Genomic DNA, 21,471 nt, shown 5'->3' with positions numbered 1-21,471 from the left:
CAGCTATCATCACTGAAGAAAATCAGGAATGGTTCCTGTCCCATCTTGCAAATGGTGAAATGAAGGACAGCAGCTCTACACATCTTCAGTCATAGAATTAACTCATTCAATGCCATTAACGTGTAAAGACGTTTTTCCTAACATTCAATGCCAACCCTGACATTGAAATCTGCCTCTCTTCAAAGGCAAATAACTCCAGAACAAAGAATGGTAGGAACACACTGTCTTTTCCTGATGGAAGAAGATACTTTAATCTTTCACATGGTAGCGTTAATGCATAGTCATAGTAAAGAATATTCTGTGGGGCTTGGAAAATTGGGATAAATGAGCAAAAAACAGCATATAGCTGAGCTGAAAACGGCTGGCACTCAAATTAGTTAATAATAATAACTTTATTTACCCAACACCTTTTAAAGCAGGGTTTACAAAAGCATTTTAGAGAAGAAGAAAAAAAAGAGCAGAAAACCCAAAAAAACAACATAACAGGAAGTAAAAAAAATATATTCAGCTCGAACCTGGTAAACAAAAATAAGAAGAGCACGTCTGTGAATGCGCCACGCAAAACAGTTCACCAAATCTCTTGCACTGAAGGAAGTCGATGCTCTCTATTTGGGGGGTGTCTTAGTCTAAGATGCTTTCTTTGTGATGAAAGCTTTAAATTATGTTGTTGTTTACATGACAGTTTTCTAGCTAATAGAATATAAATGTGTAAATAATTAACAGGCTTGTCTGATGTCGTCGCCTGCTGACCTTCACCCGGTGCAGAACACGATAGCAGATCAAATCACGAAGGCGGTCCAGCGGAGAACAAAGACACCACAGTAGCTCACTGCTTAGCATCACCAACCTTTATATTTATCGTTCTGCTCCAATCAGGGGTTTACGGCTACAGTGTCACACTTTTACATTTACTGCTGATTGTATATAGTTTATTTCTCTTTAATAGTCTAGGATCCAAAGTCCGTTTTTCAGCAAACGCATGCGAGGCTCAGGTGCCGCGGCAAACGTCAACGGTCTCGCATCCAGGACATGCAGTGTAAGACATTTGTACGTCCTGGAATTCCTAATGAGGGAGATGTAGTAGCTGTCATGTTAAGGATTTTAATATGGTAACTCTGCTGTAGTTTTATTTATGCATAATTAAATGTGCTGCTACTTAGATATCCTCTGTGTGGCTTTCATGTAAGACGGGAGGAAGGGCAGGTACCGGAAACATTTATACCGGTTAAAAACAGCGCCGCACAAAGGGATGTCGTAGCAGGACACGTCTGTGCTCCGGACGTCCTCTTGAACATTGTCCTGCCAGTTTCTAATCCCTCGCTCTTTGTCGGTGCCTGGGAATGAAAAGACTGGGTTATTTATCCAAATTAGGGCCCGAGCAGCTAGAATGGTCCATGGCAATAGGTCCCTTTCATTTTGGTAGAGATTTTTTATTTTTCCAGGTTTAGGATACTGGATCGACCCATCAACCTACCGAAAAGTTGAAGATGTTCTTAGGAAGTTGATGTTACAAAAACATGTACGTTAAAATTCCCCAATAAATTCACAGAATTGATCATTGCCACCTGTAGTAACTTCCTAGCCATTGCTAGGTTTAGCTGGCCAGAGGAGATATAGTGCATAGGAGAAGCATATCAGGGTTCCTGTGATGTCACCTGACCGTGTATGGACAGGTTTGGGTTCTGGCTCGTACTGCTCCGCTGTTCTATATATGTGGTTAAAGATGGACGGGGTTCTGGCCAGAGTCCATAGTTCATGTCAATATCTCACAAATACCCAGCCAACAAGCAAACAGCAGCAGAGAGAGTCTTCCTCCAATTACTACTACTACTACTACTACTGTACTTCCTGCTGGTCCCGTGAGGGGTCGCCACAGTGACCCCTCACCCTGTCCTTTGCATCGTCCTCCCCAACACCAGCCACAGTCTTCCTCCAATTATTATTATTATTGTGTCTACGCATCATATTTTGGAATGTAATGTGTAATCAGTGGCTGCACTTAAGTACCACTTAGTAGACTATTACCATACTATTATTATTATTGTGTCATACCTGGGATGGTGTTGTCCAGGACAAACCCAAAGAGTCCTCCGATGAACATGTGTGTAGTCAAGAGCACTACAATCACCTGGTCCAACTCTTTGACTCCTGTAAAAAGAGGAGATGATTAATAAATTATATTCTTATCATTAAAACGGATTCAGAATATACTAAAAATATCACAGGGATGTTCTGTTTGTAGGAGATTCATTTGTTTCATTTATACACGTGTAACAATGTTGTGATGAATTCACAGTTCAGTTTCTTACTCTCTTTGACACAGAAATGGGGATTGAACCGCCAACCTTCTAATGAGTGGACAATCACTCTCACTCTTAAATCACAGCTTGTCTTCTCCACACAGAGGTCAGAGACCAGCTCGAAGTTCAACCCACTAATGCACTAATGCAATCATCCATCCATTCATCTCCTGAACCACGTTGTCCATTACCGGAGCCGATCCCAGCAGTCAACGGGGAAGAGGCGGGCTACACCCTGGAAAAGCCGCCAGTTCATAGCAGGGTCACACACAGACAGGCAATCATTCACACACACATTCACACCTATGGACAATTTAGTGTAACCAATTCATCTAATCTGCATGTTTTGGAGGTGGGAGGAAGCCGGAGAACCCAAGTCGGATTCAAACCTGTGACCTTCTTGCTGTGGAATCCATCAGAAGGCGAACATGCAGGCAGGAACAAGCACACTTCCTGCACAGGAAGGTCGAGTCAAAAGTTCAAGACACCCAGTGAGCTGACTTTAAGCCTCGCCGCCTGTACATGTAAAGACATATGGCGAGCAGCAGTGTGTTTACAAAGGCCTCCTCTTGTGTGGCACTATAAGGACTATAGAACAAGTCTGGGTGAGTTCTATACCTGAGCAGGGCAGATTACAGCCAGTGGCGACTTGCCAAGAGGATTGGGAGGTAAGCAGCCTAGACATAAGAAAACCAGACAAGCCCCCACGACCAGGGCTGCTGGATTAGCACTTTCCTGGGCAGCACTTGCACCACATGACTGGTGGGATCAAAGGGTTATGTCTGCAGAGCAGACCTGTTTAATCTTCCAGATTGCTCTTTGATGCCACTTCTTAGGTGATGCAGTCTGCAGCCAATCAATGTCTAATCAAAAGCAGGAAGTCATCAGCTGATAGCCATCGATTGGTCTCCCTCTGATTCTAAGATCAATGATTGATCGGACTTATGTCCATGAAAAGAAAGTCATCATCTTAATGCATCCATGATTTGATGTTTCCTGCCACAATAGCATGGGTTCAATGGGTTCTACCTGCTGCCTGTTTATGGCTGCAGGTGTGTATTGTGTTTATACCATGCCTTTTGCATTTACCTCCTCTGTCTACATGTTTAATATTTTGCTATATTTACATTTATGACTGATAACCTAACCAACCCAGAGACAGATAGGGCCTAATTAGAGTTAATAGTACACTACATAGAGATGTGAAAGTGCCACTGCCACCTACTGTAGTGGATGTGTAATTGCACTGCCATTTTGTTGTCCATGTCCCCGGGGTCACACACCCCGGGTTGTTGGGTTCTACCTGTTGTGTGGAACTGTGTCAGTCCAACTTACATTTATGTAAAGTGGATAACAAATAATTTACATGTTTCCATTAACTGTGTGTTTCATTGTCTCTGCTGTCTGGACCGATGTCTCTGCCTGCCAATCACATAGTAGTGAAACGAATGAAGGGACTAAGACGTAATCCACTGCAATGCAATCCTGACCAGTGTGTATGGGAACACACAACTGACACGGTAGCATTACTAAACCCAATTTAGTATGTGTAAAAATGTTGGCCTCCTGAGTTCAGTAATTTTCTCCCTTGAACCTTTTGCCAGATTACAACGTTAACATCAGGATAATTTTTTAGAAGATTCGCTCACTCCCTTCCGCTCAGTAACAATAGTCAAGATGTCATTCGGGATGAAAGACCCACTGGTGCAAAACAGTGGACCAATGAGGGTTGAACCAATTACTCCACTACAGTTGACCTGACAGTTCCATATTTGACATAAAAGGTATTTCAAAGGCCCAGTAAGAGTTTCAAACTTTGTTCAAGTGGAGTCTGAAGACAAAAGGTGGATCAGTGTTTGCCATCTGGACCAGCAGGATTTGGTAAGTCTTGGTTTTAGGAGCTTAGGCTGGCAGGGTTGCGGCCATCTCTTCTGGGTAATCTGTAAGTGGGGCAGTGGGAGCACACGGCCCGCGAGCTCAACGCAAAAGTTCTGCAATTGTGTCCTGCTAATTTCCCCGAGGCAGACGGTTGCGTAAATTCAGCTCCGTATAGAAAATTCAAAGAATTACGCTTTTATTCCATGTTTATCGCAGCTCGTCGTTTAACGCTGATCCGTTTGACCCATGTCCGACCTGAGATCAGCTCATGCCCCGGTCAGATGTTTACATCAGCATAGCTGTCAACCCCTTTTCCCTGCCAGCCGTACTCAGGACCCTTTAAGACCGAAAAATCAAAAATATGATTTTCCCGTTCGAAAATACGGGAAAACCGCATTAATTGAGAGGGATGCATCAGGTCCTCCAGATTGATCACTTTTCCCTTACTGTCAAGACGAAATTTGTTTTAATGTTGCTGGAAATAGTCAAAGATTGTGTAGACGCAATCACCTGTGCTGCTGTTTGTGGAGAAAAGGGCTGAGTGTGCAGGTGTAATTACCTGTGTTAACAATGCCGGGATTGGCCTGAAACCAGGTGGGCAAGACAAGGCCGCTGAAAGTGGAGAAGCCGAGGATGAGGAGGTTACGGGATGAATTAAGTTCCACACACTAGAAGAGAGGAAGAGAGAGACTGTGTTTTGATCATCGTCTGATTGAAATCACAAATAGAAATAATCTGACATCTGAAAAAGGATGTGATTCCTATTCTGATGCAGGTGTCACATGTCTTATGACCTCTACAGGTATGCACCGTCCTGTGAATGTGATCTGGGTGTTTGCTTAACCTGTAGGGAATCCACATTTCACAACTCTTTTATATAGAATGACTGTGCTGCTGTCTTTCTGTTGGGTTTGACCCGCTCGTTGGTCGAGAACCAAACACCTGCACCACTTCTGACTTCCTGCTTCAAACTGCAATTTGATAATGTGGTTTTCAGTTCATTTTCAACCCACAGTCTACAACCAGTCATTATATATCACCCGTCCCTGCTCCCACCAGGTTCTGACACGTGCAACTTTGAGGTATCTTTCAAGTATTGAGCATTTTAGAAGCTAACTCCATAATCCTAATATTATCATTATTTAACGGCATCGTCCCGATAGATCTCTGCAGAGTCTGAGCCAATCAGAATGACTCTAGTTAAATACCAAGTCACTGACCACTGGTCATTGAGGACTTGTTCCGTTCTTGTGGTTTGGATCTCTTTTGTGTTTGACACTTGGACAAAAGTCCTCTGACCTTTCCTTTACTACTGTGGATCAGCTCCCCCGGGTTACCTGTCCTGGGAGAGGACAGAATGTCTTCTTCAGGTGACGTCAGACTCATTTTCTACCTTCAACTCTTTCAGTGTCAGGACCCAACAAACTACATCACACACTTAAAATAATAATAATAATAGTCTCCCAATGAAATTTCTGTATTTCAGCTGAACTATTCTATTGATTTAATCAAGTAATTATTGGAGGTTACGTGCATGTCTGTTTTTCTGAAATGCAAAGAAGGTTTTCCACCACCTTCATCTCATTAATGCAACTGCCACGCTGAGCATGCACGAACAGGGAACAATGAGATTTCTTTTCATATTTCATATTCAAATGTAGAATTTTACATCGTCTGATGTTGTATTTTCACACAGTCAAATGTTGCTGGTTTTCATATAATTACAGGAGATATTTTAATATTTAAATTGGCTTCTTTTGATGTTCTTATCATTTCTGGAAAAACCAAATAAGTTAAAGGTGTAATCCGTTGGCTGTCAGTCACATACACTCATTAGACTTCAACCAAATACCGCCGGATCATTGTCGTCCCCCGAGGCTAATGGGGGACGCTCAAACCTCAGAGCATCAACACGTGATTTAACCACGCTGGCAATAAAAGGCATTTATGTACAGCTGCCCGGGCCGTCTCATCAGTATAGAGGTTCAACTGGTGCTAAAATAGAATTACATGAACCCACAAAGTTGCTGTCATCAAATGTGATTCATTGCATCTTTACATGCAAATTAAGACACATATCAAAAACCTCCAGAAGCACCACTGGAGTTTTGGATCTGAGCTCCACCGGGCAAATTCCCTTTGGTCTGAAGAGACACGTCAATTCGTTTTCAGAGATCATGGACAACATGTGCTCCTGGCTGTAGAAGGAAATGGCTATCCAGCTTGTAGCCAGGGCAACAACCAGGAGACAGGGCCTGTGACAGTTGGTGGTGATTTAATTTACATATTAATGCACCAATTTATTATATCCAACTAGACCTCATAGGATTCCTCTGGCTTTGGCAGTCTCACAGGTCAAAGGGTCACTTCCAGTGGGCGTCCATGGAGCCAGATGGACTCATTGTTTGTCCCTTGGACAGGGTGAATGCTTGTTTTATCAGGTTAATACAAGTTCTCATGAAATAATCAGCACATCAGTGCTGAAGTATGTTTACCTGGAGGCTGGATATTCCGACTGCTGCGATCATTCCGAACATGATCAGGAACATGCCACCAATGACTGGGACTGGGATGGTAATAAAAATTGCTCCAAACTTCCCAAAGATCCCCATGATAATCATCAGAATGCCGGTTGTCTGGAGGACCAGTCTGCTGCCAACCTGGAACAGAAGCGACCTGTTGTCATTCTCAGCATGCTTTATTATCTCGGCGCTGTCTGAACTTCAGAGGAAGCTGCTTTAATAAAATCTTTCTTTGGCCAGCTCTGCAGCCACCATAAAAATATTTACTGGAAGCACATCTTTTATCTGCAGTGGGAGTTAGCTCCGTGTTCAAAGACATTAAAATCATCAGCGAATGGAAATAAAAGCGCTTTAACCAGTAGCTGGTCGCTAATGCAGAGTCATTGTTTCATCCAAACTTTATCTCTTACTTCTTTTTATTTTTCTGTTTTGAGACAGTCTCTGGAGACATCATTTTAATCAGTCACTGACAAGAAAAGTGCAATACACAACATCAGCATCAACGTCAATCAAATGCACAATTTCTTCTTAAAAGCAACTCAGTTCAAAGGGCACACGTTTCGTATCTCAACTCACAAGGTCACTGCCGTGATCTTCTTCTTCTGTGGTGCTCGTTTTGAGAAGATACTTTGCCAGTTGCAGCCAGAAGTTAACCATAAATCTGAACTATTAGCATGCATTCCATGCATGTGCAGCCTGTGAGTCATTTAGCATGCTCTCTGCTTGGCCATTTTCATCACATGTGCAGATGCAATAAATTCCCACGGGTAAGATCCTACAGCATTAAGGAATTGAATAAAAATTATAGACTATTTTGCCTCAAACTTAAATAATTGGCGAAAACATGGCCGTATGTATATAAACCTTTCACCTGCAGTACAAGCCAGTACATATATTTGTTTTTATCTGTTTAGAAATGTGTAGAGGAACTGATCAAAGGAGATAAGAAAGCACTTTGTGAGAAACGTGTGCTTTTTGCCAAGTCTTTGAACAGTGGAGCTCCACACAGTTCACCTGAGTTCTGGTTGTAATAGACCAGAACCCAACACAGGAAGCAGGATTGCTGAGCGCAAGTACAGATGGCAACGCTCTGCTAGACCTGTTCTGAATGAAAGCTGTTCATTCATTCATGCAGGAAGTTCCAAGCATCCGTCTGTCAACAAGCAGAGAGCTCCTTCGGCTTGTTGTAAAGGCTCAGGATTAAGGTGGATTTTTGGCCATAAATAGTTTATAAAATGCTAAATAATGTTTCCATAAATCGGCTTGCCGTCACCCACGATGACGGTTTCTGACTGAAGTTCCCTTTCATGTCAGTTCTATTTTAGGGTTAGGGTCGATATGATAATGATAAATGTTCTTTAATGACTTTAGAACGCACCTGCGCGTCTACATGAGCGGCTGTGGCTCAGGGTCGTCCAGTGATCAGCAGGTCAGCGGCCCAAGGCCCTGCTCTGACTGTCCACATGTTGAAGTGTCCTTGGGCAAGACACTGAACCCCAGGTTGCTCCCAGCGGGCCTGGCAGCGCCTTGCATGGCAGCAGTCGCCCACTGGCGTGTGAATGAATGGGTGAATGTAAAGCGCTTTATAAGTGCAGTCCATCGACATTAGAACCCATGTGTTTGATTAGCAGAGGTCACCGAGTAGTAATAGATAAGAGTAATTGATTAATCTATTGCATGGTGGTTAGCACCGTTGCCTCACAGCAAAAAGGCCATGGGTTCAAATCCCAGTGTTCCCAACATGGCCTTTCTGTGTATGCTTTGAATGTGTAGTCCAGTTTCCTCCCACCATCTGAAAAAAACCATGCATCTTAGGAGCATTAGGTTCTGTTGTCCCATTGGGGCGGCAGCGGCTCAGAACTAACTCTCCACTCTAACCTCGTTGTACAATTTGTATAATGACAGTATTGCTACTGCTCAGCAGTAGCAATACATAAAAGTGAAAATCAGAAATGTGTTTTGATAAAAGAGGAGGCTGTCCTGTGGTACCTTAGTAATACTGAGTCCAGCAATGTTCTGGCTGTAGGACGTGGTACCGCTTCCTGTCCCCCACAGCGCGGCCAGGATGCAGCCGAAGCCCTCCACCGCAATGCCTCGGTTTATGGCGTGGCTCGGTGGAGGCGGAGCTCCGGACAGGCGGGCGCAAGCATAGTAGTCACCAATGGATTCCATTGTAGATGCCAAGATGCCTGCCATCATACCCAACACTGAAGACACGGACACTGTGGGCACACCCCACTGACCTGCAGGCAAAGAACAGGGTCACGTAGAACACGCAGCTGCCTATGACTCTAAATCATATTAACCTGCATGTGTTGGGTTCAACACCCGTCGCTGCATGAACCAATCGCTTCTTTAGAATATGCATGTTTTAGATAGAGTAAAAAAGATTTACTCCCATTTAAAATAGAAGGTAAATCACGATGAGAAAAAAGTAGACTGGTCTTCAAGTTTGATTGAAGATGTTGCACCTTCATCCAAGAGGCTTCTTCAGTTCTGAGAGGATGGTAGCGAGTTTAGATACTTATAATCTTGTTGGAGCAGGATGAAGGTGAAATGTCTTCGATCTAAACTTGAACATGTCCAACTTGACTCTTCTTTTTTGCGCATTGTGATTTACCTCCACCTGGATGACTGAGAACCTACACAGACATGTCAGAAGAAGGTACATTTCCGAGTCTTTGGGCTTCCTGTTCTGCAACATGATCCGATTGTCAGTAGAGTGAGCGTGCTCGGTTACTGCAGTGTAGGTGGGTGTAAATCATCGTACATTTATATCAGTTTTGCCCATTATCCAACCCAGGTGCAAGGACTTATTGGAACATGTACCGACCGACTCTGTGAATGTAATCACTTATGACTCTTTCAAAGAATCGATATATATTTTAACGCTGCGCTGCTTGAACAGTGAATCAGCTGTCCCCAGAAACCCCCCACCCCCACCGTGTTGTTTTACAATGATCCACGCATACATCTTAAAGGTCACCGAATGAATGAATAATTGTTAGGCATACATTACAAAATGAAAACATAATATGATCGCTGTCTCTTGAAGCGATGCAGCCACACCTGTATGGATAACGACAACCACCGTCCCCCATGTGACAGAAAAACGAGTCCAAATGAAAGAAAGTCCAGCAACACTGGCATGTTTTAAATTTGTTCCGCTGTACAGGACGAGGTGTGTGCTTACCTGGATAAGGCAGGTAGAGCCAAGGAGCTTGGACCACGGCTTGGAGGTTGATGTCCGTCCTGGCTAGGAAGCCATACTCATCAGATTTTGAAGGGAAGACGTCAAAGACGGTCAGTAAGAAGCAGAAGAGCCAGGCGCCGCACATCCCAAGCAGCGCCTACAGTTCATCATCAAAGTGAATGTGAAACAGCGTGAATGTTTCTAGCAGGATCTCACTCTGACCACCTACCGAGACTCATTTAGCCTCAACAGCTGGCTGTGTGATTTATTTTACTGAGTAAGTGATGACAGTTGTTTCCATCTTAAAACCTCTAAATGGCAGCCTGACAGGTGAGAATCATCTGCAGGCATTGCATAACAGTTTTACATGTTTGTCGTTCAGCAGAATTGCACAATTCATCAGTTGAATATCATACGAGCCCGTGTTCCTCATCATGCTACCCACCCAAGAAGCTGTTTACACATGTGGTTGCATTTATACAGGGGGCAAGCGGGATCTAAGCGGATCTGTAACTTTTACACCCAGCGTGTCATAAAAGTCGGGGTACAGTTCGGTATATTTCGGGACCACCGCAATAAACAGCAGCTAGTATTCATTCATGTATTCAAACTAAAAGGTGCCGCATGTCTTTATTTTGTGGATTTATTTCATGAGGGACAATAAATGAAAAGCTTAGAAAGCCCCCAGCTTGTTTAAGCTTTCAGAGGGGGTTCCTGTGTCAAAATGAGCAACGCTGCTTACATAAATCATTCCGAAGATGCAGCCCTGAAACTCATGTTTCAGTGAGTCATGTCTTTAACATTTTTATCATGCTTTCACAGTTTCAGTCACGCATGATCAGCAAACCTGTGCTGCGAACACAAATACTGTAACTGACAGCAGGCCTTATGCAGGATGTAAAGCACGGAACACGCGTGTTTGACTAGAGCCCGTCGTCTGGAATGATAACGGTCCGGGTCCTCTCTGGCCGTGAACACGGGACTCTCATCCCGACGGGTGATGTCATCACATCGTCCCATTTTATACTCTTTTCATTTATGTTTTCTCTCTTTGCTATGAATGCGTACAAAACAGAGAAAGTACACGCTTGCATGCATGAGCATGTTCTGTTAATCGTACGCATGTGGCGTAAAACTGATTGTGCTGATACGATTATTGCAACCACAGTGTTGACATTAACTTTCATCATGTTATCATTATAAATGAGCGAGAGAATGGTTTTAAGAATTATAACGAATCAAGAAGAAGAATTTGCCCAACCCTTAATAATCATCAAAGTATGAGAACATAAGCATCACAGGTTTGATAGATTGTGTTGTTCCACGTTGATGAAGTGAGAAACAGTCAACACCAATTGATTTGCAGTCAATCCAATGTCGCCATCCCTGGACTGCTCACGTTGGAAAAACATCTAAGGCGTCAGAGGAAGGATAATGCTCACAACTCACGGAGAAGAGCTTGAAGACTGGATACTGGAAAACCTGCCACTTCTTATCCTTGTAGCCAATCAGTGGAACGTTGACTTTGCTGAGGTACTGAGAGAACAGCAGGATCAGGCAGACCGTGCTGTGGGAAAAGAGAAACGCTCCCTGTTACGCCACACTTCCCTGAAGGCCTGTCCCTCGCTCGCTGCTGCACTGGCACACGTCCAGGCATCAGGATCAGAGCAAGAACACACATGTCATTTTTCACAGCAAGTATGAAGAAATAATGAAGTTATGGCGGCGAGGGTTCTGCTTGAGGGACGCTTCAGTGAAAGCGGGATATGTGACTGTTAAAGCTGGATCAAACTGAGTCATTGGTGGAACTGCCAGAGCACGGGGGGGGGCAGCCCTCTGTCCTCCAGGCCAAACTTCATGCTGTTCTGCTTCACCTCTGCATTGAAGGCGGAGGAGTTCGCTCCAGAGACCAGCCAAGGTTGTGATTTGTTTCAGACTGAAGTCCGACTTGCAGTGAGGCCACAGTTGCAGTGAATTTCTGCTGCAGTGATTTGGGCCGGCATCAGCGCTGACTGGCTGGCTGGAGGAGCTGCTTCATTCCTGAGTTACTTCCTGCAGGATTTGCTGCTGAATGTTGGGCCCATTGAACGCAGTCAGAGTCGAAGGAGCTCGGGATGAGTCTGGCTACTGCTGGAGCTAACAACCGGATTCTAAGACATTTCATTTGACCTGAACAAAGAGGGATGTCTCTACATTCTGATCCAAACAGCCTGGTACCACTGTGATCCTGGAGCCGTTGGAACATTTGCAAATCTGCTGCCTGTTGCGAAGCGGCGTTTCAGTTGCCTGCCGCGTGTCCGCCGGGCATACAGTCTGAACGACACGGTAAGGAGAGTTCTGTTCCAGATTTTGCATTTCAAATGTTGTTTCTGTCCGGGGGGAGATTTCAAATCTATGGTTTAACAGATGTTGAAGCGTATTTGGCTTCTGCACCATCAAGCCTCAGCTCATCATCCTCAGAACCACATGCATGCTTTCTGGGTCGAGACCTGGATGGACGGCTGGACCCGGAACAGTTTGGTTATGACATTAAAATGTGCTGTGCTAAAATCAGCTTGGGTTGAAATGAAACGTCCAAATGACAGGGGGGTCACACTTTTAGTCCGTTGGGCTGCAACTGACAAATATTTTTATTGGAAATTAGCATTTTCATCATGATCAACCAGAACATTTAGTCCAAACGTGAGCATCTCCTTGGGTGTAAAGCAGATCCCAGTTTTCCAGTTGGGACATCGCTTTGGTTCCCACCGTTAAAGGTTGATGTTGACTGACCGCATTATTTATAAGAAGCCACGACTGTCCTGCTGCAGATTTTAAATACAGACTTCTAATATATGTTTCTACAGTATCTGTATACTGCGAAGTGAAATGTGACCGATTAGCATCCGGCAACAGAAGGTGGACATGCTGAGCCCCTTAAAAGCCTGCGTGGAGCATTTGAGCAGCAACGAGAATTTGCATCCATGACGTTAATAAAAACGGGTCTGGAAAGGGTGGACACGGCTAAGTGGAAGCGATGGATCGCAGGGAAAGGCTGCAGTAACTCATCTGGAAATGGGCAGGATGTGACCAGATCTTGGGCAGAGACTAATGCATTCAAACACCTTGACAGCTGGCGAGTGTCCGGCTGTCAAACCGGCGTGAGACGCCATCCACTTACAGAGCAGCGATTCCCCAGTGACTTCCGGACTTCTTCCCAGCTTCGATGAACAGCGACAGGCCAATGAGGTTCAGGGTGGGAGCGATGGTCAGTGGGCCGATGTATTTCAGGATGAAGCCCACCAGCCCAGAAAGGCCCAGGACCACCTGGAGCAGAGAGGCCACCAGGATGGCCCCCTGGATCTGTAGACCACATGAGGGGGACACAAGGGGGTCAGCGGTTTTCCTGGACCTGTCCTTAATCCTGTCTAAAAGTGTTTACCACCTTTAGTAGAATAAGTCAAACCTTCTGAGCAGATATAGGATGAATGAGTTAGGGTACGCTGGCGCCCCCACCAGGGACAGACACAGACTGCAGCGTATTGTAAGTGCTGCGGAAAAGGTGATTGGATGCAGGCTGCCATCTCTCCAGGACCTGCATCCCCCCAGGACCTGTATGTCTCCAGGACTCGGAGGCGTGCGGGTCGGATCACAGCCGACCCTTCTCACCCTGGACACAGACTTTTTGACCCTCTCCCATCAGGCAGGAGGCTACGGTCCATCCGGACCAGAACCTCCCGCCACAAGAACAGATTCTTCCCCTCGGCTGTAAGACTCTTTACACTTTACAACTGGTAACTTGCACTGTTCTGTTTGCACTGCGTGATTATACTAGTTTTACTGTTGCTAATACTCATCTGTGTATCCACTCCTGATGCTGCTGTTTTTGTGATGTGTTCTGTACTATGTTTTCTGTAACTTAGTCTATTTTGGGCGTACTCTACAGCATAGCGCTGTGGCTAGCATTTATTATTGTCGTTACTTCACAAGGAAAATTCCTAGTCTGTGAACCCCCATTGACAATAAACTGATTCTGATGTATATTTAATGCTGATTTTTAGGATTTCCATGCTCTTTTTTTTCATCCTTAACCAGACAGAGTGTTTAGCAGAGAGATTTGCATTTTAAACTGTGTCTTCGTCTGACTTTGTGTTTTTGCCTAAATTTTCACAAAATGTCTTTGTGTTCTTTTTAACAAGTTTAGTCTCGTCTGAGTGGGGGGGGGGGGTTCTTACGCTTTGGGGGTAGTGTGATTTAAATACTGGTCACATGCAGTATTTATACTCGCACAGTGAGAGGGAGGGAGGCCTGCAGGCTCGTTCGGGCGCCGCTGCAGAACTTCCATCCACACATTAGCCTTGACGCTAACTGTGTTTTAAATTCCTTTTTGATTTGCCGTGTATGGAGGGGGAATCTCTATCCCGGATGTCTCTCCCATGAATCCATCCATCAGCTGTAAGTGGTCCAGAATGCTGCCGCCCGCATCCCCGGCAGAACACCGTTCATCAGTGACATCACATCCGCCCTCCAGCAGCTCCACCGGCTTACAATTAAACACCGCCTGGACTTCAGGACTGCTCCGTGCATTCAAGACCACCCAGATGCTTTCACTTCCGTGCCTCCCCAACTTCAACAGTCCCACCCTGACTATCAGGTCTGCCTCATCCATCATGAGACCAGCATGAGATCCAGAGCCTTTAGCTGCCCCCCGGCTCTGGAACACGCTCCCGCCTGACATCAGGAACATTGACTGACTTCCCACTTTTAAAACTTATCTCCTCAAACATGCAAAATTGATTTGATAATTTTATGCTTCAAAAATCTAAAAGTGTCATTCCTGCAATCGTCTCAAGATCAAACACAATGAAGCGAGTCTTAATCGTTCCACCTTAAATCCCTCGCCTCTGCAGAAGAGGACTTCCTGTCTGGATGCAGAAGCGGCTGGGCTTGTGTGGCGTGTCGGAGTTTACATACCTCACACATTCGCGTCATCCAGACATCGTCAGAATTTTCCTTTTGTAGTGAGCTGTTGCCATTTTCAACTTGCATAGGCAGATTCGCAGACTGGTTTGAATCCGGACACTGCCACTTGGGCAGAGCAAGTATCGCCAGGGCCGGAGTTAGGAAAGTTATGGACCCACCCTGGAGGATTGGTAACCTGACAGCCAATAAACACAGGAGAACAAACACGGAGCGATAAATCTGCACAGTCTACGGCAGGTCGACTCAACCTGAACCGACTCAGGTAGACTCCGCCTTCACGCACATATCGCCTGGGCTCCACTCGTGTGTTAGAACTCTGAAAATCTGTTCGGCTTCCGATGCAGTTTAAACTCCATTATTTTGGTCGACTACCGAGTCGTTCAAGACCCGGGGTTCCACGGTACAGCACTTTGTAATCTTCATTACTTAAATTTGATGCTCCTCCTCATTAGCGGAGTCAACTGCTCTGCCCACTCCACTGGAGGGGCCTAAGATGCAAGAGCAGAATGATTTAATGTGACATATGGCTGGGAGATTATTATTGTTAGTAAACGGGTGGGAGCGTATAAATTATACCGGTACTTCTTCCCACTCCTTTTCGAGTATGAGTGTCCTGAATTTGAACAATTTATTTGTACCGTATATAATGTAATGTACATGAAAATTAAAACTCGAAATAAACAATCAATCATCATCATCAATGTGCTCCACCAGTGATAACTACTGATGCAACCTGTGGAAGCTGGTTCTTGCTGCTTCGCTGGCTGGCCTACCTGATGCCGATGGTTGTCTGCAGTAGGGTACATAATCCCGACACAAATAAAATGGTGGAAATGAGCTGGCTCGTGGCAACGTTGTCCGTGATGCAGATGTGGTCCGCCAGGATCAGTGGGATGACGAGGATCCCGCTGAATGCTAGGATGTAATGCTGTGAATGCAGAGAATCATTTTGTTACTCTATGGAACCATGAAACCACTTTTTGAAGTTCGTGTTTTCAGGCCCTTGAAGCCACGTCCAGACCCCAGCAGCAGTTTTGCTGCAGTCAAGTCATTATTCTGAGAGAGATACAAGCCGCTAAACGTCAGACCAAAGTCCTGTCCTCATTATGGCAGTCAAGTCTGTTAAAAACAATACATGGCGTTATAAAACTACTTTGTTATAAAAGAGAAAAAACAGATTAATTAGATTAATTAATTACAGATCATAATTAATTAATTGCACACATTTTTTTATCTCTTGAATAACATATAAAATGCTCAATCATCTTTGATATATTTATTTGTCCTCTGGTAAAAACTAAGAAAAAAGCCAATCCTTATTGCACAAATTAGTTTTCTTTTCGGTTCCATTTTCCATTTCATGTCTGATTAAAGTGGGTTTTTTTAGGTCGCCGCCTCTAAAGAGAGACTAAAGTTTTAAAAATGACTTATAACCAAATGTCATATACTAAGATCAAAAAGTAATATTAATATAATTAATGAATTACTTAAAATAAAACCTTTTATCACCGTTGATAATTCTCACAGTTGACTGGGCGGAACAAAAAGGATTTATTTATTTATTTAGGAAGTCGATGTATTTATTTCCCCTCATCATTGTACATGGGCTCATCTTCTGCGCTACAAGGAATAACTAACAGTATTAAAACTAAAACTAAAAATATTTCAGAGAGGAGAGAGAATATTGGACTTTACTTATCAGTACCAGAAAAATGTAAAAGCCAGAGTTCCCGTTCAGCTCTACACGGAGTGGAGGGAATGACGACGAGGATGTACCTGCAGGCCCAGCAGGATGCAGAGGTACCACGGCGGCCGGTCGTTGATGGAGTAGATCAGGTCCACGCCGCTGTTTCCAGGTTCTTCCTGAGTCTCATGTCCGACGTCCAGCCTCAGCTGTGGCGGCTCGACGGCGTCTTTACCCTGTGAGGTCAGAAGAGCACCAATAAAAGATCCATGATTCCATTTTTGTGGTTCAATCACTTCCACGCTGTTTTGTTCACTTCATCATGACCGCTCAGCACATCCAGGGGCATTGATGTGTTGTTTGGACCGCGTGGATAACAGTGGAACGTGACCTCCAGACCTCACAATGCCGGTGATGCAGCAGCGCCGGCCGTCCTCGCCCTTCTCCTGAGATCAACGATTGACTGTCTGAGTTTTACTAGGTGGCAGCACTGGGATCTATTTAGAGGACGTTCAAACAGATGGGAGCCTGAAATATTATATTACATACAGTACATATATATAATACACAGCAAAGGCTGTATGCGCTTCTAGAAACGTTCAAGTAGTTCTGCTGTGCAGTTTGATATTTGGGTTTGCAGGTGTGCATGTGAATAAAAATGGCTTTGTTCAATATCAGTTTCCTGATATCATTGATCAGGGCTGCTGATTGACCTAAACTGGTCACCCTGAGTGCGGCGACAGGTCTGCTTTGTTAACCCAAAGTCCTGCAGCTTGTCTTTTGGCATATGCTATTCCCTCTACTTCTGTCTCTTTGGTGTGGACACTGTGTCCAGATTCCTGCACCTTCAGCCTCAGCAGAGTCATCAGCCTCCACCACCATCACCAGTGTCTGGACTCCACAGTGGGGTTTATCCTGCAGCTCCTCTGCTGTCCAAAACAGCTGTTTGAGACGCCAATCCCCAAACCAAAGTTTATTTCTCAAACTTTGATGACTCTCTCTCTCTTTCTCTGGTCCAGACAGATGGACATCCACTACGAGTCTTAGTCTTAGGTTCTGTCCAAGGTTTCTGCCTGTTAAAGGGAAGTTTTTCGTCACCTCTGTCTCCAAAGTTCTTGCTCTTGTGGGTCAAGTTGGGTTCTGTCTTTCCCTGCTACTCCTGTAAAGTGCCTTGAGATCACTTCCTGTTATGATCTGGTGCTATAAATATAAAATTGAATTGAATTACCGGTAAAACATGCCACAATTTGTGTCACATGTAACTCCTCCACTGGATGATCTGCCAGAGGCAGCGTCATCGGTGGTTGCCAAAGTTTAACTTCATTTTAACATTCTTTCAAATTTGCCTGGTTGGGGAAAAACACATTTTTAAGTGAAATTGAAATGATTTTGTTGTTGTGAAGAACAAGACAGAAATAATGAAATAGAGACATGTGGAATGATATTTGAAGTATGACTATCATCAAAGTCAACATGTGAGTGCTTCCAGTTCTGCTGCGTACAGCGTCAAAACTGAAGGAGGGAATTCAAACCATATGCTCCAGGATTAGTTTGAATGGGTTTCAACCATCCATGCAGAATTTGATTCCGGTTCGGGTTCTCGGCAGGCGCAGACGCTTGCATCAATCACAGAAGCAGCGATGATGATGATGAAAATGATCATGACAAACACCTTGCAGCAGGCCAGCAGGATGAAGCCAGTCCAGACAGAACCGTCTATGGTTCTGAAAGGCCAAGAAAAGCGAATAGTGGAAGCTTCTGATTGGATGAAACATCAGATGTTGACGTCTGTCAGTACCTTCCAGCATTAATGGTACCTTCACAGGTGTGCAAATGACAGGTTGTAACAGAAATATGCTAACCCTTTTCCTTTTTTAGCCTGGGGGGGGGGGGGTCCTTTCCCTTCTTCACTCAAGTTATTTGTTGGTGCTGATCTATTTAACATCCAATAAACGTGAAAATCAGTCCGGAGGAACTGACTGAGGATGGAAGGCATAATGAAATGTGCAGAACCGTGGCGCCTGGAATGAATGGAAAAATAGAATACATTCCTTTGTGGAGATGTTTAAGGAACTTGTTAACAAATTGGCAGAAAAGTATCTCACCTCAAACCCAGGTAAGAGCATTAAACTAAACGCACAAGGAGGTTATGTTTATTTGTTTGTCTATTTGTTATCAGGATTACTAAAAAACTGCTGGATGGATCCTGATAAATAAAAATCTGAAGCTGGGTCTATTTTTGATTATTCTGAGAGCAATCTGAATTCCAGTCTGGATACAAAAACATCCAGACCAGTCTTCAAGGGATCCGATATGAACCATCATGAAAAATGTCTTCTGGTTCTGATCCAGAATGAGGTCAGGAACAAATATTACATTTTAACATTAAAACCCATTTATGGAAGATACTACGAGCATTTTGGTACCAGAAAATAGAGAAAGGCCCGAGACGCCTGGTCTGATAACGTTTGAATATTTCGCTTTTTTACGCATTTCTCCTCATGGTCTTCATCAGAGCAGCGTAACACAGCTGTGCAAACATTTGATTTGAGTAGCAGTCATGAGTCATGTGACGAAGTCACCTGAGCTACAGTGGCTGTCAGGAGGCAACAGCACAGACAAGCATCGCGCCTATAAGGACTAGCAAAACAGCAGCAAACCGTATCAGATGCAGGCGGTAAAAACCAGCTCCGCACGCAGTGTAACATGCCGTTGTATAGTGGACAACCTTTGATGTAGACTTCAAGGTCAAAGACAACTTGGACTCGGTCGTTACACAAATACACAACAGGTGAGGTAACCCTGCGCTCCCCTCTGGCAGAGGCATCAAAAGGATCGTAGATATTACGGCATTATAAAACCTTAATCTGGATGTCACCGTCTGCAAACTCAGGTGATTTATTAAATGTTCAACACCCAGTTTCGCGTCATTGAATTCATTGTGGGTGCTAAGTCTCACCCCGGGCCTTTGTACGGGGTTGTCAGAGAGCATACAATAAAAGGATAAGACTTATAAATGAAGTCGCATGCTTCATTGACAGAATGATGCAGTCCAAACTGATTGTAAAGGCATCCATTTTTTATCCTCCAGTGATTGGGACGAGGAGAAAAGGGAAACCCTCATCCCGGCTCAGCTGTGTACACTCAGGCCTTTAAGTCCTTAGCTTGGGTTTCCTGGCTGACATTCAAACATCCTGCCGTTCCCCTGGACCTGTTCCACCGGTCCCAGTAGCACAGAGCCACCGTGGAACCGTGTGACTAATGTTCCCTCCTGTGGAACACATTTAAGCCGTTTCACATTCCACACTGGCTTTAGTTCAACTCACTGCAAGTAAAACAGCACAACACGAAAACGTAAAAACATTTACTGCACCTAATCAGAATAAGACTCACCCCAAATGCAAGACTGCCCGTCTCCTGCTCCATCAGTCCCACCTCCACTTTGTCCTCTGCTTGGAGACGCATCCTGATAGAAATGAGGTCGAGAAGGAATCCTGAGACGGACACTCTACCGGCCAGAGACCTGACGGGACAAAGTGGACCACTGTCAGCAAAAGAAACGGTGTTCCGGTGAGCGGCTCAGTCCCACAGAAAGTCCTCTCTGCCTCAGGAAGGTTTCTGTCCATTGACCCACCTCCGACGCTTTATTTTATCTGATATTTGGTCATGTGCTGTTCAGTGTGTGTCACATTTGTCACATCAGTCTCTCATTTGTTCTACTCCGTAAGATGCTCTGCTTTTGTCTAAAGGCTGGACACGCTGGAGGAAGTCAGGCTCACTGGGTGCAGTGAAATGGAGCAGCTTTCAGTAGAGGCTTTCATTCCTTGTGCTTTTTTTAACTACAGTAAATCACCTTCGGATGTCACATTGACACGCATCACATGACCGATATAAACTACCGGTACATGCTGTTAATAGAGCAGCAGTGCTCAGAAAGTCAGCGTCATGTTTGATGTTGGCTGATGAGAAACAAGAAATAAAGAAAATTTACTTTTAGTGGTGGAAAACATTAGAAATAGACACACGTAAAAACATTAGAAATAGAGGCATGCATTCACCTCAATATGAATGAAACAGAAATGACGGTGTGATAGGTGCAGGCCATCCTGTCATTGAAAAAGGACGGAAAGAAGTCCAGCTTGATCCAATCCTCTTATTCTGTGTCGAACCCAAAGGCCCGTTCACACTCAGGGTCCATCTTCTCTTCTCTATATCTTATTTATTGCTTTGTGTCAATGCCATCAGTGGTGGCTCTAACTTTTAACCACTTGCATCCAACAAGAGAGACGGTAATATCAATCATATGGATCTGTGACTAGTGTCTAAATCAGGGGTGGGCAAACTTCTTGACTCGCGGGCCACAGTGGGTTGCAAAATTTGCCAGAGGGGCCGGGCCAGGAACAGATGGATGGAGTGTTTGTGTGAACTAATATAAATGACATGTAAAAGCCATTACATGAAAGGATTTGGCCTTTTACAGGTAGCAAGCATTACTGGGGAAAGGTCAAATGAAAGAGGTTTCATTATATTAAAGTGTAATTTGATGATATAATTTGGACAAATTCGACAGGACGGATTAAAAAGCCCAACCTTAGCCTTAGTTTGCCCATGCCTGGTCTAAATAAACTTGTGAGACGTTGCTCGTTGGAATGGATCGCAGGTTCAAGCCCAGTCTCTGATGAAGCAAAGACTCGACTCGTACAGTCATCCACCGAACTGGGTCAAAGGAAGTGGTCGTCACGAGTCCGAATGTTCAGCCCGCAGAGATCAAACTACACAGAATCATAACGAGTCATAACAGGTCATGGTGGATGGTGTGTGTGTTGGCTGGCTATAGGGTTTACATTTAAAGCAACTTGATAAATGTCCTGTCGCCCTTTTTTATTCCCTGGTTAAAGAGGGCAGATTGGGTCCCCCACATGTCTGTGTGCC

The 21,471-nt window shown here is 44.4% G+C and overlaps 1 protein-coding gene across 1 annotated transcript; it reads right to left on the bottom strand.

Moving 5' to 3' along the window:
* Positions 1-1,152: 1,152 nt before the first annotated feature.
* On the bottom strand, positions 1,153-20,004 carry si:dkey-106n21.1 (solute carrier family 23 member 2). The gene is made up of 12 exons (XM_068739970.1): positions 19,933-20,004; positions 16,632-16,775; positions 15,629-15,783; positions 14,847-15,030; positions 13,054-13,235; positions 11,343-11,460; positions 9,894-10,050; positions 8,690-8,943; positions 6,674-6,838; positions 4,738-4,846; positions 2,053-2,148; positions 1,153-1,334 (listed from the first exon to the last, which is right to left on the bottom strand). Exons 1-12 carry the CDS (start codon positions 20,002-20,004, stop codon positions 1,153-1,155), a joined length of 1,818 nt encoding a protein of 605 aa, XP_068596071.1.
* Positions 20,005-21,471: the final 1,467 nt, after the last annotated feature.

The sequence above is a fragment of the Brachionichthys hirsutus genome, chromosome 5 (genome assembly GCF_040956055.1).
Source record: "Brachionichthys hirsutus isolate HB-005 chromosome 5, CSIRO-AGI_Bhir_v1, whole genome shotgun sequence".
In the NCBI taxonomy this organism is placed as follows: Eukaryota; Metazoa; Chordata; class Actinopteri; order Lophiiformes; family Brachionichthyidae; genus Brachionichthys; species Brachionichthys hirsutus.
Note: the sequence above shows the minus strand (reverse complement) of the source record. Positions and strands in the feature narration are given on the sequence as shown.

Coding starts and splice junctions, on each gene's coding strand:
- si:dkey-106n21.1 (XM_068739970.1), bottom strand. CDS start 20,004: ATGCGTCTCCAAGCAGAGGACAAAGTGGAGGTGGGACTGATGGAGCAG. Junction 13,236..14,846: donor GGATGACGCGAATGTGTGAG/GTATGTAAACTC, acceptor TGTGGTCTACAG/ATCCAGGGGGCCATCCTGGT. Junction 1,335..2,052: donor CCTGGACAACACCATCCCAG/GTATGACACAAT, acceptor TTTCATTCCCAG/GCACCGACAAAGAGCGAGGG.